General features: G+C 45.8%; 1 protein-coding gene across 1 annotated transcript; it reads right to left on the bottom strand.

Annotated features, from left to right (window-relative positions):
- Positions 1–3,901: 3,901 nt before the first annotated feature.
- On the bottom strand, positions 3,902–14,844 carry PGLYRP2 (peptidoglycan recognition protein 2). Its single transcript, XM_043979655.1, is given in 13 exon segments — positions 3,902–7,398; positions 7,933–8,018; positions 8,020–8,145; positions 8,148–8,229; positions 9,615–9,775; positions 9,777–9,826; positions 11,015–11,582; positions 11,584–11,889; positions 11,891–11,967; positions 11,970–12,029; positions 12,606–12,747; positions 14,164–14,326; positions 14,499–14,844. Coding segments are annotated over 11 exon segments (1,602 nt in total). The 5' UTR covers positions 12,670–12,747; positions 14,164–14,326; positions 14,499–14,844; the 3' UTR covers positions 3,902–7,376.
- Positions 14,845–15,290: the final 446 nt, after the last annotated feature.

Here is a 15,290-nt window from a genome sequence, read left to right as displayed (position 1 = left end):
CTGAATCCAGGACAGGTGCTCTATCCACTGCACCACCTAGCTGCCCCCAAGTATTTCTGATAAAGGGACTAGAGCTGAGTAGGAGCTTTGAAATTACAAATACAGAAGTCAAGAGAAAGAGAAATTTTGTTTGAGCAATTGGAAGGGGCTGTCTTGCTAACATTCTAGTAGAAGAAGTATTTCTTCAGAACCTTAATGTCATCAAGGGGTATTGAGAGAGTTAGATAAGAAAAACAGAGGTACTGGGGGATGGTGGTTTGGTTCTGTTCTGAAGGGCTTGAAGAAGGGAAAGAAAAGGGAGGGTGAAAGGAATATACTAGTATTAGAAGGAGGAAAAAGGAGAGGAACTTGCTATTTCTCATAATTGGGGTACATTTGAAAAAGAATGTACAAACATAGAGGAAAGGGAGAGAGGAGTGGACCTCAGATGAACCTTACTCTTATCTGAAATGGACAAAAGAGTTTTGAGCACACAAATATATACACACAAAGAATATAGCAGAGAAATACACTAAATTCAACAGGGGGACAAGGGTGGATAGGGAGGAGAGTGGCTAAGAGGGATGATAATGGTGGAGAGGAAATATCTGCAAGCAAAACAAACTTCCTGAGGGAGAAAATAAAAAGGAGGGGAAAAAAAAAGAAGAGTAAAGAGCTAGATGCCTTATATTTCCTCCTGGACAACTGGGAAATAGATGAATGCATGTCACTATACAAATGTTATTGCTCTTCAATTGTTTTCAGTTGTGTCTGACTCTTTGTGATTCCATTTAGGATTTTCTTGACAAAGAAACTTCCCATACTCTGTAAAGAATTTCTTGACACAGGGTGGGAAGGTAAAGACGGGTGGTTAACTAGAATGTTTTGCCGTTTCCTTCTCCAGCTCATTTTGCCGGTGAGGAAACTGAAGAAAACAGGGTTAGGTGACTTGCCCAGAGTCACACAGCTACTACTGAGTGTCTGAGGCCAGATTTTGAATTCAGGAAAATGGATCTTCCTGATTCCAGACCTAGTATCCACTGTGCCATCTACTGTGCCTATGCATGAATGTAGTGGGATTTCATTGCACTTTTAGAAATGATAAAAAGGGGGGCAGCTAGGTGGCGCAGTGGATAGAGCACCGGCCCTGGAGTCAGGAGGACCTGAGTTCAAATCTGGCCTCAGACACTTAACACTTACTAGCTGTGTGACCCTGGGCAAGTCACTTAACCCCAATTGCCTCACTTAAAAAAAAAAGAAAGAAAGAAATGATAAAAAAAGAGACACTTTCAGAGAATCTTTGGGAAATATGAACTGCTGCAGAGTCAAGTTAGCAGTTCTAGTAGAACGGCTTATACAAGACATAAGACATTGTAAAGAAAAAGAATTCTGAAAGACTTAGGAACTCAGATCAATGCAATAACCAACCACATTGCCAGAGAACCTATGATGATCACCTTCCTGAAAGAGAAGGTACACAAGCTGCAATAAGAGAAATACATTTTTAGATATGTCCACTGTGTGGATTTGTTTTGATTGACTTATGTTTATTAGTTATAAGAGGTTTTTTCCCTGATACATAGCACTGAGACGTAAGAATTTTGTAAGTAATGTGCAGAATTTATTACATTCTTCAAAAAAACTAGTGGTATGAAACAAAGATTTAAGGTTTCAGAGAAAAACCTCTTTTGGGTCCTGAAGTGTGTATGGAAATACTCTTTTTTTGGTGTTTTAAAAATTAAAAAAAAAAAACATTTGTAGCCAGTTTTTCGTGGTTGGTAAGTGACCTAGGGAGCCCTAGATTATTTATTTATCACATTTATTCTAGACCTTTTCTACCATCCCACTTCCCCCAAATAATCACATAACCAAGGATGGCACGCTATGTATCAGCGAGAACAAATCAGAACAGAAAGGAGGGAGCAAAGAGAACACTCAGTGTTGGGGTGGGGGGGTGGGGGGGAGGGTAGGAAACTGATCAGGTCAGGCAGGAAATACTTCCAGTAATTTCTCTGCTTAGATACTGAAAAGGGGGCAATTCATCATGGTCTTCTTCCTCCACTTGTCTCTTCCAAAGGAGAATTGGTCCACAATACGGGGGTCACACCTACTGCAGCAGGACCTCTAAAGCCCCTTGATCTCTAGTCTTTGTGGATGCAAATGCAGAACAGGAAACTCCCTAAATTCTTCTCTCCCTCCAGATGGAGAATGAGTCTGCTCCTCTAGGTCAGGGCTTCTTTAACCCTTTCCACTCTCGATCCCTTTTTGCCTGAGAAATTTTTATGCAACCCCGGGTATATAGGTATATAAAATAGGTATACATAACCTTTCATTGTTGCCAAATTTTTCACAACCCCCATATTCAGTTTCTTGACCCCATATGAGGTCGAGACCCACAGTTTAAGAAGCTAGGTTCTAGGGGGCGGCTAGGCGGTGCAGTGGATAAAGCACCGGCCCTGGATTCAGGAGTACCTGAGTTCAAATCCGACCTCAGACACTTGACACTTACCAGCTGTGTGACCCTGGGCAAGTCATTTAACCCCCATTGCCCCGCAAAACAAAACAAACAAACAAACAAAAAGAAGCTAGGTTCTAGGGAATTTATCTTTCTTTTTCTTCTTTCTTCTGGGAAGTCTGTAGGAAACAATCTAATCACCTACACACGCAGCTTCCCAGAGTTTCTTTCCAAAATATCTAAAGCCATAAATTATAAGAATTCTTGTGCATGCAAAACAATGCTACAGTTCAAATTTTGGTAGATCTTTTCCATTTTGCATATGTTCTCCTTCCATTTTCATCTTTAACTATTCTTAGGACACTCTAACTCAATTACCTTTCAAGAAACTTCTCTTGTTCCCTACAACAAAACACTACTTTTTGCTGCTTTGTGATCCAATATTGTTAATAATCTTCCCCTGTCTTTCTCTGTACAGTTTAGCAAATGAATCATTTAAAACACTGTTGCCTTTGACTGTCTTATCTCTCTGTTTGGCAAGGAGGTCAAATATTTGGTAATTGAGTTGATTTCCGGAATCTGTGTATCTTCTTGTTGTGGTGATTGTTTTACATAAATTAAGTTTCCATAGCAAATGATGATAGTCCATGTTATTTCTCATTTTTTTTGTCAACCACTTTTTTAAAAAGTTGATCATTTTATTGTATTTGAAAAGAATAGCAAGTTGTGTATAGTAGATTTGTAGTTTCATATGCAATCATCTTTTTATTGTATTATGTTATAAGATGCTTGTTTTATTCCATAAATTAAAAATGAAATTTAATAATGATTCAAAAAAAAAGATCAGTTTAAAGCTGTTTTAATTGTTGCTATATGTTTTTCTCACTTTCAACCTTTACTCCAATTTAGGGTTGATTTTGATCACTGTCTATCAAGTTAATGGTCTGACTGTACACAGATGATCTGGAAATGACTGTGCACTGAAATTGGTAACTAGTCATTTCCTGTCTGTTAAAATACAGTTTCATGGGGGGGGGGGAGGGGTTGATGTTATTTGGTGCCTTTCATATCCAGGGTCTTCTAACTCTCTTCTTGAAGAAAATATTACTGCTCTATAGCTGTGAGGCTTCTGTTCAGTCTACAAGCTTTCAGTACCTCTCATTTTTTATTCTTGAGTCATATTTTCAGCATATTTTTCACCATCTTTCCTGATGCACAACTTTGTATTGAGGTCACTGGGTCTGTTGATTTATTTTGGATAGCCTCATTCAGTTCTTTATATAATTTATATGCCTAATTATCCTCTACTATATACATACACATACATCATACATACATACATACATATTGTCAATTTTTGTTTTTATGCCTATCTCCTATAGAAAAAATAGATCAGAGAAATTATTTTCATAATGTCTCCTACAGGAAAAACCAGATCAGAGACAGACAGGAAAAACATAGTACCAGTTTATTTGTCCCAAGAACAAGCAAGCAAGCATGAATCATACAGGGACCTCTTCCAAAGAAGGAGCTTGAAGACTCCCCCTTTCTGAGGGTATATAAGGTTTCTTTGTTCACTGGCTACAGGGTGTTATCAGTTTCATTAGCATGATACAAATCAACTTAAATGCAAATACTATGACAAGAATGGATGTAATGCAAACCAGTTTAACAATTTCAGTTATAACAAGAATATAGGAAATAACAATCAGTTTGATAGTTTGACTTAACAGAAACACTATGATAAGGTTATATGATTCCCAAAAAGGTTTTGGCAAGGAGGAGGATGCCCGAATATTTTTATAAGATAGGGACTTACTATCCTGAGGAAAGAAGACAGCAGATAGGGACTTATTTGCTAGCTATCTGGGTTCAGTTTGAAGTTTAATCAAAGGGCATTTTGCTCCTCCTATTAATCCAAGGTTTCATAAAATCCAGGTTGTCCATACATTCATCATAACTAGACAGATAGATAGATAGATAGATATAGATACAGATATATAGTCAAACACAAGATGGTTATCTTTGGATGGTAGTCTTCTTGCTTATATAGTATTGCAATCTGAGATAACCAAGGGTCTCGTGAGGTGATATTTCTTGCCACCTTTGGACACACGATAAAACCAACTCCTTTACTTGCTTCTTCAAGGAGAGCCATGTTTTATTTAAATACAACTTCCTTATTCCCTTCTGGGTTCATTTATAGTGGCAGGTACCAGGGATGGGAGTGGAGAGGAATAGAACATAGGGGCTGGAGTGAGCCAGTAAAGAGCCTGGAATCTATTTGCAGAAGTGTTGTAGCAATTCAGACCCCATCCCTGGCTCTTCCTCTCTCCCCTCCCCAAGGGTTACCAACTGGACCATAGAGCTGGCATCCCAGGCTAAGCTGGTAACACTCATGGATTCCAGGGGTGCTATCAGTTGACATGGAGTACTGAATAGAGTTGGCAGTGCTAGTTGGCTCTAGAAGGTGTTGGGTTGAAGGATACCAAGTTGGCTGGAGTTATCTTTCTCTCTGAAAAAGTGTAGAGTGCTAAACTTTGAGCCAAGAGAGACCCACGTTCAAATCTCACCTGCCGAATTTAATGGCTTCCTATGATCAAGTAACTTAATTACTCCAAGCCTCAGCTTCCTAACTTCTGAAAAAGGAACGCTAATAATTTCAGGGAACAAATGAGATGGTGTAAACAAGTGCTTTGTTAACCTTAAGGCCTGTGTCAAGTTTTTCTTTTATTGATGGGTAAATTGTAAATCAGTGTTTCAAGTCTAATGGGGATCTGACACATATGTAAAGGCCATCAGCTTGCTGAGATGACTTTTCCACATGGAGAATGTAGGGAGTGTCCTTCCAGGAGAGTTGTGGTGACGTGTAAAGGACGTGTGTAATGGCCTTGTAATGGATGTGTCATGGCCTTGGAGAGACTTTGGAACATTTGTAGCCTTTCTGTAACTGTTTCTGGTTGGCTAACTTCACAGTGAATAGGATGCTCTTTGATTGGCTGTGGAGATTTTAAAAAGGACACTTGTTTCCACTCCTCTCTCTTGGCCAGTCCCTTGCTCTCACTCTGATTACATTGCTGACCACACTGAGACCCAAAGACGTAAGGAGAGAAGCTTCAGCCTGACCATGTGAATATGGGCCTTAGTCCTTTGTCTGCTTAGGTGGCCAAGGACAAAGGCACCCTCTCTCAGGAAATGTGGTCTGGGGGTGGGTTCAGTCCTTAAGGCCCCTTACTATATAGTCTTACTGGACACTGTGAGTGAGTCGCCAGACTGTCTCAGACTACAAAGAGATGCACCTAGCCAGTGGAAAAAAATTCCTTCCAATCACATGGTAGATCACTTGGAACCACTTACAGAATGTCCACGGATGCACTTCCCTTGCACACTACCGTGATTCAGCTAGAAGCATCCTAGTGTCTTCCATATTATATAGAGGTAAGGGGGTTGGGAGGAGGGAGAGAAAGAAGGAAGTTATCACTCCAATTAGGTCAACCTCATGGACACAGCACAACTCACTAAGTCCACATATTCAGGCTGGAGAGGAGAAGGCTAGTTTGCCAATCAAGGAGAACCATCTTTGCTGTTACCTAGTCCCCAGAGGGACTCTATGGGAGGGTGTGGCAGCCACAGCACTTGGGTCCTGTTTGGTAGATCACTTTCTGGATTGAGTCAGGAAGACCTGGGTTCAAATACCCCCTCTGACAATTACTAGCTGTGAGTCCTTGGACAAGTCACAATCTCTCTGATCCTCAGTTTCCTTATATGTAAAAGGAAGGTAATACCTCTAGGGTATCTCAAAGGGTTGTAGTAATGCTCAAATGAGTTCATATATGTGAAATGCCCTGAAAAATCCGGATATAAATCTCAGTGTTATAATGTTTTCTCTATTTATCACCTAGCTGCACTACTCTGAGATATCTCTGACTTCTCCACTATGCTCCAGGAAGCTCATCATTGGGATAACCTCATCGGCCAGCAAGATCCCATCCCACGGGGCACTCAGCCTCATCGACACTCTGGATTGGAGGGTGGAGCCACGAACTTCCAGACCTCCATTTACGTGGGAGTTTACTTCCAAACATCTCATTTCTCATTTGGCTGCACCATTTTGTAAATTCCAAGCCCCAGCTTGGGATACCTGCCCTCATTAAATCTCTACCCAGTATCCGTCCCTCCCCCCTCCCTGCTTCAGCTAATTTTGACCCATAAAGTTTTTCCATTAGATTGTAAACTAGATTGTCTTTCTTTTCTTTCTTTCTTTTCCTTCCTTCCTTCCTTCCTTCCTTCCTTTCTTTCTTTTTCCATTTGTGTCCCTAGCATTTAGCACAGTGGCACAGTGTAGTCACTTAATAAATGTTTATTGACTGATTGATTGATTTCCCATTATGTTCACACTCTACTCCCCAGGAAATACATTCAGACACTTGAGTGCCTACTTAAGGATAAGCATGTACATACTTAAGTGCCAGTAAATGGGAATAATCTCAGGATGTCCCACCAGGTGGGACTTTAGTACACAAAGTCAGAGCCGGGAAGGATAGAAGAATACAGCATATTTGAGGTGGAAGGGATCTAAGAATATTAAGCATAGAACGTTCTGTCTTGTGAAGGACCCCGAGAAATCACTTGGTACAGCTGGTACAATTCCCACTCCCGCCCTCATTTGATAGAAGAGGAAGCTGAGACCCCAGAGGAAAGGAAATGCCTTATCCAAGGCCATACAGAGAATTCGTGACCACTGGAAATAGAACTCAAGCCCAGGATAGCCTAGCGAGCTTTCTGAAAGTAGCCTGCTCCGCACACTTATGCAAACAATTTTCCTTTTTGTACTCTCTCTCTCTCTCTCTCTCTTTTTTTTGCGTTTTGTGTGTGTGTGTGTGTGTGTGTGTGTGTGTGTGTGTGTGTGTGTGTGTGTAGGAGACTGATAGGTGCTTCTTCTTTAAGTTTTCTTCTTCACCTCCTAGAAAAGACGGACGACACTCAGAAAAGGTCCCAGGACCCTGGGGACTGCGGAGGGGTGCTGGATGGGAGTGGGTAGGCGATAAAATCTACATAACTCACACCCAGCCAAGGGTTGGACCTGTGACTTCCGTCTGAGGTAAGGAGGAGGGGGAGTAGGGGCCGAAGGTCGTGGGAGAGGAGGGAGATAGTTGATTGAAGACTTGGGGCCAAGATGAGGGTGCAGGGAATAAAGTTGAGGCTAGTTCTGGGAGTGGAGTCAGGGGCAAGGATAGGGCAGCGGTCTGGCATGAGGCTCAGGAAGACTAGGGTCTTGGTAGGAGCCAGGAGTGGGTCTAGTGGGTGTGACAAGCTTTGGGCAGTCAGGGTGGAATAGGGCTGGGGGTTGGAGTTGGGACCGGGGGAAGACATAGAAAAAGGGATGGGGTAGTGTAGGTATAGGGTTGGATGGCCGAACCAGGGAAAGGCATGGGGGCGGCGGGACCTCGAATCAGACGGGGGCGGATCGGGAAAGGGACGGAGCGGGGGCACTCCCACTGAAGTGTGGCCACGTGCTGATGTGCCGGTAGAGGGCGTTCCCGGGGCTGTCAGTGTGGACTAGCTGCCGGTGGCCGTGTATGGTGGTAGTCCGGCCGCAGGTGGCCGCCCGCAGGGCGCAGCGGTGGAAGGGGTGTCACGAACGGTCCTCAAGGCGTGGGCCGCGGCAGTGTGGTAGTGTAGTTACCGATGATGGAGACGCCAAAGCCCAGGGGAGTTGTGGGCCACGGGTGTGGGCCCCCACCCAGTGCCAGCCGCGACCCTCGTACACGTAGCCGTCCGTACCCACCACGAAGCTGCCGGAGCGCAGGTGCGGGAGGGTGAGGGGCGGGCCCCGGGCACCTTCTGCACCTGGTGCCCCTCCTCCGTCCCTGTGTTTCACCCGTTCAGATCCCCACCCTCTCCCCCGTTCCCGTACCTGGGAAGAAGCATCTCAGAGGGCATCTGAGCAGGCAGGCATCCCTTCTTTAACCTCCCCGACCAGGGCTGATACAGCCTTCCCTGGTGCTGGGCGGCTCACTGCCTATGGACACTGACCGTGTCTCGTGTCCTGAAATCTGCCTCCCTTTAACACCCACAAGGCCCACTTTCTCCCTTTAAGCCACATAGAATAAACTGGCCCGTGGAACATATACCCCCTAAATCTTCTAAACATCCCCTGCATCCACTTAAGATCTGCTTACAACCCCCCTTCCTTGTTCTGGTTACCCTGCTTGTGTAGGGTAATAGGATTTGGAACTGGAAGGGACCTTGAAGGTAAACCCCCTTCTCCTTAAAATGAGAGAGGTCAGGGGATTTTCCCAAGGTCACACAGCAAGGAGGGGCAGAACTGGAATTCGGCCCCAGGTCCTCTGATTCCATTACAAGATTCCGATGTCCTCATCTTTCTTAAAATATAGTGCCCAGGGGCAGCTAGGTGGCGCAGTGGATAAAGCACCGGCCCTGGATTCAGGAGTACCTGAGTTCAAATCCGGCCTCAGACACTTGACACTTACTAGCTGTGTGACCCTGGGCAAGTCACTTAACCCCAATTGCCTCACTAAAAAAAAAAAATGGTGCCCAGAACAGATCTCCATGCCCCACACACCACAATCCATCTTCTTTCTCCATGTCCTTGCCTCCCCCCCCCCCACTATCTCCTCACCTCTACCTCTATGTCATAGAATAGCTGATTTTTCTGCAAAGATCAACTCAAGTTTCACCTCCTGTGTGACACCTTTGCTCATCTTCCCTCATCCTCCCCTCATCTGGACTCCCCCTCAGTTATCTTCTATTTATATATGTCTATATACTTGTTTACTTTTTCAGTGGTGTCCCCATTTGGGGTTTTCTTTGCAAAGATACTGGAGCAGTTTGCCATTTACTTCTCCATATAGACATTACACACACATGCATGCATATGTACAAACATATTGATATCATGTATGTAGATATAGACATATATCTATATCCCCTAATAGAATGTAAAATCCTTGAGGACCAGAACTCTTTCATTGCTGTTTTTTTATCCCCAGAACCTAGCCATTCATTGCCTGCCATACACCTAAGCACATAAATGACGAGGGTTCATCATCTTCCTCATCTGGACACTAGACTTTGTGCAGCCCACCATTAATCTGCACTGCTGCCACCCCCTCCCATCCCCTCTGGCCCCCTCCCTTTTTAACCTCCCCTTGCCCACCTATAGCCAATGTCATTCCAGCCTCTAGTATCCTGGTGGAAGCGCTGCATGCTGCGCATGTCAGCAGCACACTGGGAGAAGCTGGTGCAGGGTTGGTTGGGTTCATAGGTGTGGTGCACGTAGAGGAAACCCAAGGGTAGGTTCAGCATGGTGGGACTCCCCTCGGTAAGGAGCTGCTTCCCAGCGGCAGCGGGTAGGGATGGCGGGGCATTCTAGGTGACAGATGAGATGCCAAGGTCATGTGTTTCCTGACTGTGAAGGGGTGAGGGGGAGGGGTAGTGGTCTTACCTAAGAAGTGTCCCAAAACTTCACAGTAATTCCTCAGAGGAAGTCACCCACACACATCCAGCCCTGGCAAAGCCCCTTTCGACCCAATTTGACCTCTTGCCTCAGAATTAGAGATGTTTGGGGCAAGGGCATCTGAGGCTAGTGGCCCAGTAGAGGTAGCATCCCATGGCAGCCCAGGTCTGTTAAGGCCTGGATGGATGGAAGGGTCACCATCCTCAGGGCAGGGCTGACCAGAAAGTACAGAACCTAGTACTTTGTGGTTCTTGCCTCTCACTTTGGTCCAGCCCCTGCCTCACTGTCCAAAGGCTTCTCTGGTCCTAACATAGCCTGTTTGTTCCACTTAGTTTGCTTTAGTGAAGAATCTTTGCCTCCTTCCCTGCTTGCATCTGGTCTGACGCTGGCTTATCTAAGTCTTATCTAAGCTCAGGTCTTCTAGAACTGATCTAGAACACAGGGCTTCAGAGTGGATGAGGAGGTCAGAATACCTGTGTCAGTGTCAAAAGGGACTTTACAAAATAGAACGAATTAGCTGAAAGGGACTTTAGGAAACAGGATCATAGATTTTAGCTAGAAGGGACCTAGGGAGATGAGCCAACTTGGGACCTGAAGAGTTTAAGTGACTTTCTTAATTTAAGGACACACAGGTAGCAGAATCAGGATTTGAACCCATGCCCTTTGACTCTAAATTCAGCTCACAGCCACCCACAGGATGAAAGAGCCAGACAGACTTTGGAACTTAGGCTAGGGAGGCCCAAATAACCAGGGGCAATCCTGCCTTTTTCAAAATGTCCAGGCTGGCCAAGGGTCTTCCACATCTGACAACAAGGCTAGTTCCAGAAATTCCAGGTCTGACCTATTGTAACCCCGTTTTAATGTGGGATAGCTCCAGAATATACCTTGCTTAATCCAGTGGAAACCACTCCTTCCCTCCTCCACCACTTCCTCCTTCCTTTTTACCCCTCCCCCCTATAGGCAGGAAATGATTGAGTCTAACTGCTGGGGTATCTCCTACTCTAAAGGCCTCTTTGATTGCTTAACAATAGCGCCTGGGTGTGTGTGTGTGTGTGTGTGTGTGTGTGCGCGCGCGCGTGTAAAACCAGATTCCACCTCACCCAAGAAGGCCTCAGTGAACTCCTTGGCAGCATGGGCAGCAACATCAGCCAGCTGATCTTGGGTCAGATTTGCCAGCAGGGGATGAGAGGGCTCTAACTCTTGTAACAAGAGCAAAGAGCCCCATACCTGCTGGACCAGCGCCTCCTGCAAAATCAGCTTGGCTCCATTGTCCCTTCGGAAATTACTCCGAAACTGGGGGTCCCCACCCACCCCTGCTCCATAGTACTGGGTCAGTAGGTGGCTGAGTGGCAGGTGGGGTTTGGGGCCCCGGCCCAGGTAGTCCCCTAGCAGGGCCCCATCCAGTGCCCCATTGAGGAATGCGACAGTGAGGGCAGAGGGGGCCTCAGAGCACAACAGGGAGAAGGTCTTTGGGGCTGAGATTTGGTCCCAACAACCATCAGGGCCCAGGCCTTTGGGAGTCTGGGTCCCAGGGCCTGGGAGGAAGGCTATGCCCAGTGCTCTGGTCAGAGTGACAGCCAGGAGGTTATCCACACTGGTTGGGGGGTTCACATGGACAGTTGGGAGGACAGTGGGGTCCAGGGAAATGTCTCCAATGTCTTGGGGGTCGCGCTGATTTGAGGGGGGCGATTTTGCGTCCTTCCTCATGAGCAGTTGGGACTTCAGAAGGTCTGAACCCCTGGAGAATGGCCACAGACCTCCGACCACGGAGCCCAACCTCAAGCCCTGCTAGAAGAGGCTCCACAGCCACTGTGGAGCCATCAGGGGCTAGTACTACCCCATGCTCTTGCCCAGAGCCCACTCGGTGCTGGCTTAAGTTGGTGGCTAATGCACGAAGTTCTGGACCAAGAAGGTCAAGCTTGAACTCTGTCAGAGATGGGGCCCCTGAAAGGAGGATATGCTGGAAGAAATCCATGGGACTCCCCAAACATCAAAAGTAGACCAGGGCTGTGGGGATGGAGAACAGGTGCTTCTTGCTCTATTCGTGCTAGATCTGGATAACCGAGTCCATATGCAAAGGCAGGATGCTGGTAGGGAGAGAGAGGAAGATGGTGGCTCCAAATTCTCCCCGTTTCTCCTTGCTTCATTCTGCTGTGCTTGGATGAATTTTGCATCCAGAGATTGGAATACTTTTACTGATTACCATGTCAGGATCTAGGCTTCCAGTCACAGAGGTAAAGGATATGGGAGTTGGAAGGGTCCTTATAGATCATTCGCTCCCACCCCTTTATGCAAAAGCTAAAGGGGACATTAGGACACAGATTTTACGATATCTTTTCAGATGAGAACACTGAGAGCCAGAGGAAAAAAAAAGTGACTTTCCCAAGTTCACATAGTAAATCAGTGACAGAGCCTATCTCTCTACTATACCAAAATCTCTCCCTTATACGCACTTCCTTCTCTTCTTCCTTCTAGATCCCTTAACCCCTAAGTCACCTCTTTCCTTCAAACGCAGACATATTAGCTCCCAGGGATCCCATACCCTCTGTCTTATATCTCTAAAGTTGACCCCAAATCCCCATCCCTCTGGGACTTTCCTTTAGAACCACAGTGAGACAGCTGTTAGATGTTCCAACCCTAGTCCTCCAGAGAGACCATGGGAATCTCCCATGAAACTCTCTCTGAGCATACCTGCCCTGAACTCTGGCCACAGAAGGACATCCAGCATGATGAAAAGACATCCTCGGAGCAACATCACAGAGCTCCAGCCAAGTAGCCTTCCCGAGGAAGAGGCTACAAGAATCAAGACAACAAAAGGGGTATGATGCTGCACCTGGTGAGAGAATTTGGAGAGCAGTGAGGTGATTAAGGATTGTCTACTCCAGACTGGAACTCCATGGTCTTGGAGTTGGCTTCCTCTCTCTTGTGTCCTGTCCACTGTGAAAAATGATTATTTATAACCAGTATCTCCAAAGCCCTGACTTTTAGAAGTCCAGTTTCTTCTTTTTTTTTGGTGAGGCAATTGGGGTTAAGTGACTTGTCCAGGGTCACACAGCTAGTAAGTGTCAAGTGTCTGAGGTCAGATTTGAACTCAGGTCTTCCTGAATCCAGGGCCAGTGCTTTATCCACTGTGCCACCTAGCTGCCCCCAGATAGATTCTTTTATCTAGGTAGCCAAAGGCTTCTCTATCCAGGGGAGGTCTCTCCCCTCCCCGCTTTTGAATAAGAGGATATTATTTGAATTGATAGCCCAAGGCTGGAGATAATCTCTCTGTGCCATTGACCACTTACTCTTTCTTAGCCCTGTGCCCCACCACCATGATTGTCTTTGGTCTGAGAGAGACTGCCAAATGACCATCCTTTATTAATAACCTGTTAACCTTATTAATAAAATGATTAAATTACCCAGAAACTAATGTCTCTCTAAATTTGTAATTGTCACACTATCTTTTATGATTAGAGATGACATGGAACTAAGATATGGAGGTCCCAGATGGGCCAACCTAGGTCAGGGAACTGAAGAGAATAGAATGGGTTAGACAGAGATGGGTGTGTGGGTAGGGACTTATATATGCATCTCTTACGTCTCCAGATATAGGAATAAACTCATATCCTAGTACCAAGACACCTTTTGCCACTGGCTTCCAGAGGAGGCTTGGTGGAGCCTGGCCACACCTTATAGAAGACCTCTACTTTCCCATCATTCCCTATCCTCTCCTTTCTGCTCCTCCCCTCCTCCTCAGTCATGCCCTGCTCTGCCAGGCACAGTTCATGGACCTGTTGAGGACATAGGGAGGGGAACCAACTTTGCTCCTCCTCTCCTTTCAGCAGTCCTTCCTGAACAGGGTGGGACCAGGATAAAGAAGCATTGTGTTTTTTTCATACTTATTTGGGAACCCTGTGTAAATCCCTTTTCTTCACCTGACACTCAACCCTCCCACATGGATGAACAATTTTGGTGGGGAGTCCTGGAGTCTCTTGTCTCCTTCCTTCCCCTCCTGTGCCTAGGAGAGTGCCCTCTGTTAAAATTATTTCAAAATTCTTCATGGACACAACCTCCTTTCTCACCAGTTCTGAGCAATAAAGACCATGGGTAACTTTCCCCAGAGGGGGTAAACAGAGGCCAAAATAAGGGGATAGCTTATCATTGCTGGTGTCCCTTCTGCTTTTGGGTGAAATGTGTCAGGCACAGCTAGACAAGGACATGTTTCCTCCCACATAGCCCCATCAGGGATAGCATAATCACTTACCTGGGGAATCCTAGGTCTCAGTCCTGGTGTATACAACTGGAAAGACAGGTTGACTGGGAGAGGGGGTGTTCCCAGATACTTAGGGACCAGTCCTCTTGTGAAGGGAGAAGGGTACAACCAAAGATTCTCAGAGAATTCTTCTCAGAGAAGAAATGCCAGCTACCTAGGGAGTTGGAGATGAGAGTAGGACCCCAGAATCCTCACTCTTCATGGATCAGGATAATAGGAGAGCTCTAAATGCTGTTCCTCCCCCAACGGCATTTATCTTATGACTCTTTTGCCCTTTCGAGGTGCTCCTCACCCCTCCAACAAGCCCTCCAGACTCCCATCCTCACCTCTTTTGTTGATGGCAGCAAATGCTCACTCCAAGAACAGAGATCCTGGCAAAGGACTCAGGTATCCTGGCTTCCGGGCCCCTACTTTCATTCCCTAATCGTCCACCATAAAATGAGGTTAGACTAGATTGTCTCTCTTTCCAGGTCTAAAATCGAAGATCCCACGACCAAATCTATTCCAATAACAATCCTGATGAGTTGGGAAGCTGAGCCGGCCTCACCCAGGGCAAAGGAGAGCCTTCCCTCCGTTGATCTTGGGACTCTGGTGGTTGAATACCCACTGCCAGTCTAGCTGCCTGCCCTTTATCCTCAGTCACAGCAGACTCCCAAGTGACTGTTACTGTGGTAGATTTCTTCACTTACTGGGCCTCCGAGCCTGGGAAGTTCCCATGGTGGCCCAGAAGAGACCATAGCATTGGCAAGGGGAGGGGCAGTGTGGCAGGGAAATTCCCAGATGGGGCCAGAAAGAACTACCCAGGACAGGATAAGGGGAAGTTCATGCTGGGCCCCTGTGTGTGTTCTCTGGCTTTGTATCTAAGTGAGAAAGAACTTTATAATAAACAGTTGTCCAAAGGTTAGAATGGCCTGCCTCCCAAGGTATACTACTAAATTCCTCCCCACTAGAGGTCTTTCAGCAGAAACTGGAAAGCCCCTTGTCAGGCATGAGATAGAGAAAGAATGCCTGTTTAGGTACATATTAGTTTAGGTCACCATTGCTGTCCCTTTCTGATTCAGAGATACTGTGACCTGAGAATTCTTCAGCTATACGTACTTGGGCCAACTAGTTCCTAA

This window comes from Dromiciops gliroides, chromosome 1 (assembly GCF_019393635.1).
Source record: "Dromiciops gliroides isolate mDroGli1 chromosome 1, mDroGli1.pri, whole genome shotgun sequence".
Classification (NCBI taxonomy): Eukaryota; Metazoa; Chordata; class Mammalia; order Microbiotheria; family Microbiotheriidae; genus Dromiciops; species Dromiciops gliroides.
Note: the sequence above shows the minus strand (reverse complement) of the source record. Positions and strands in the feature narration are given on the sequence as shown.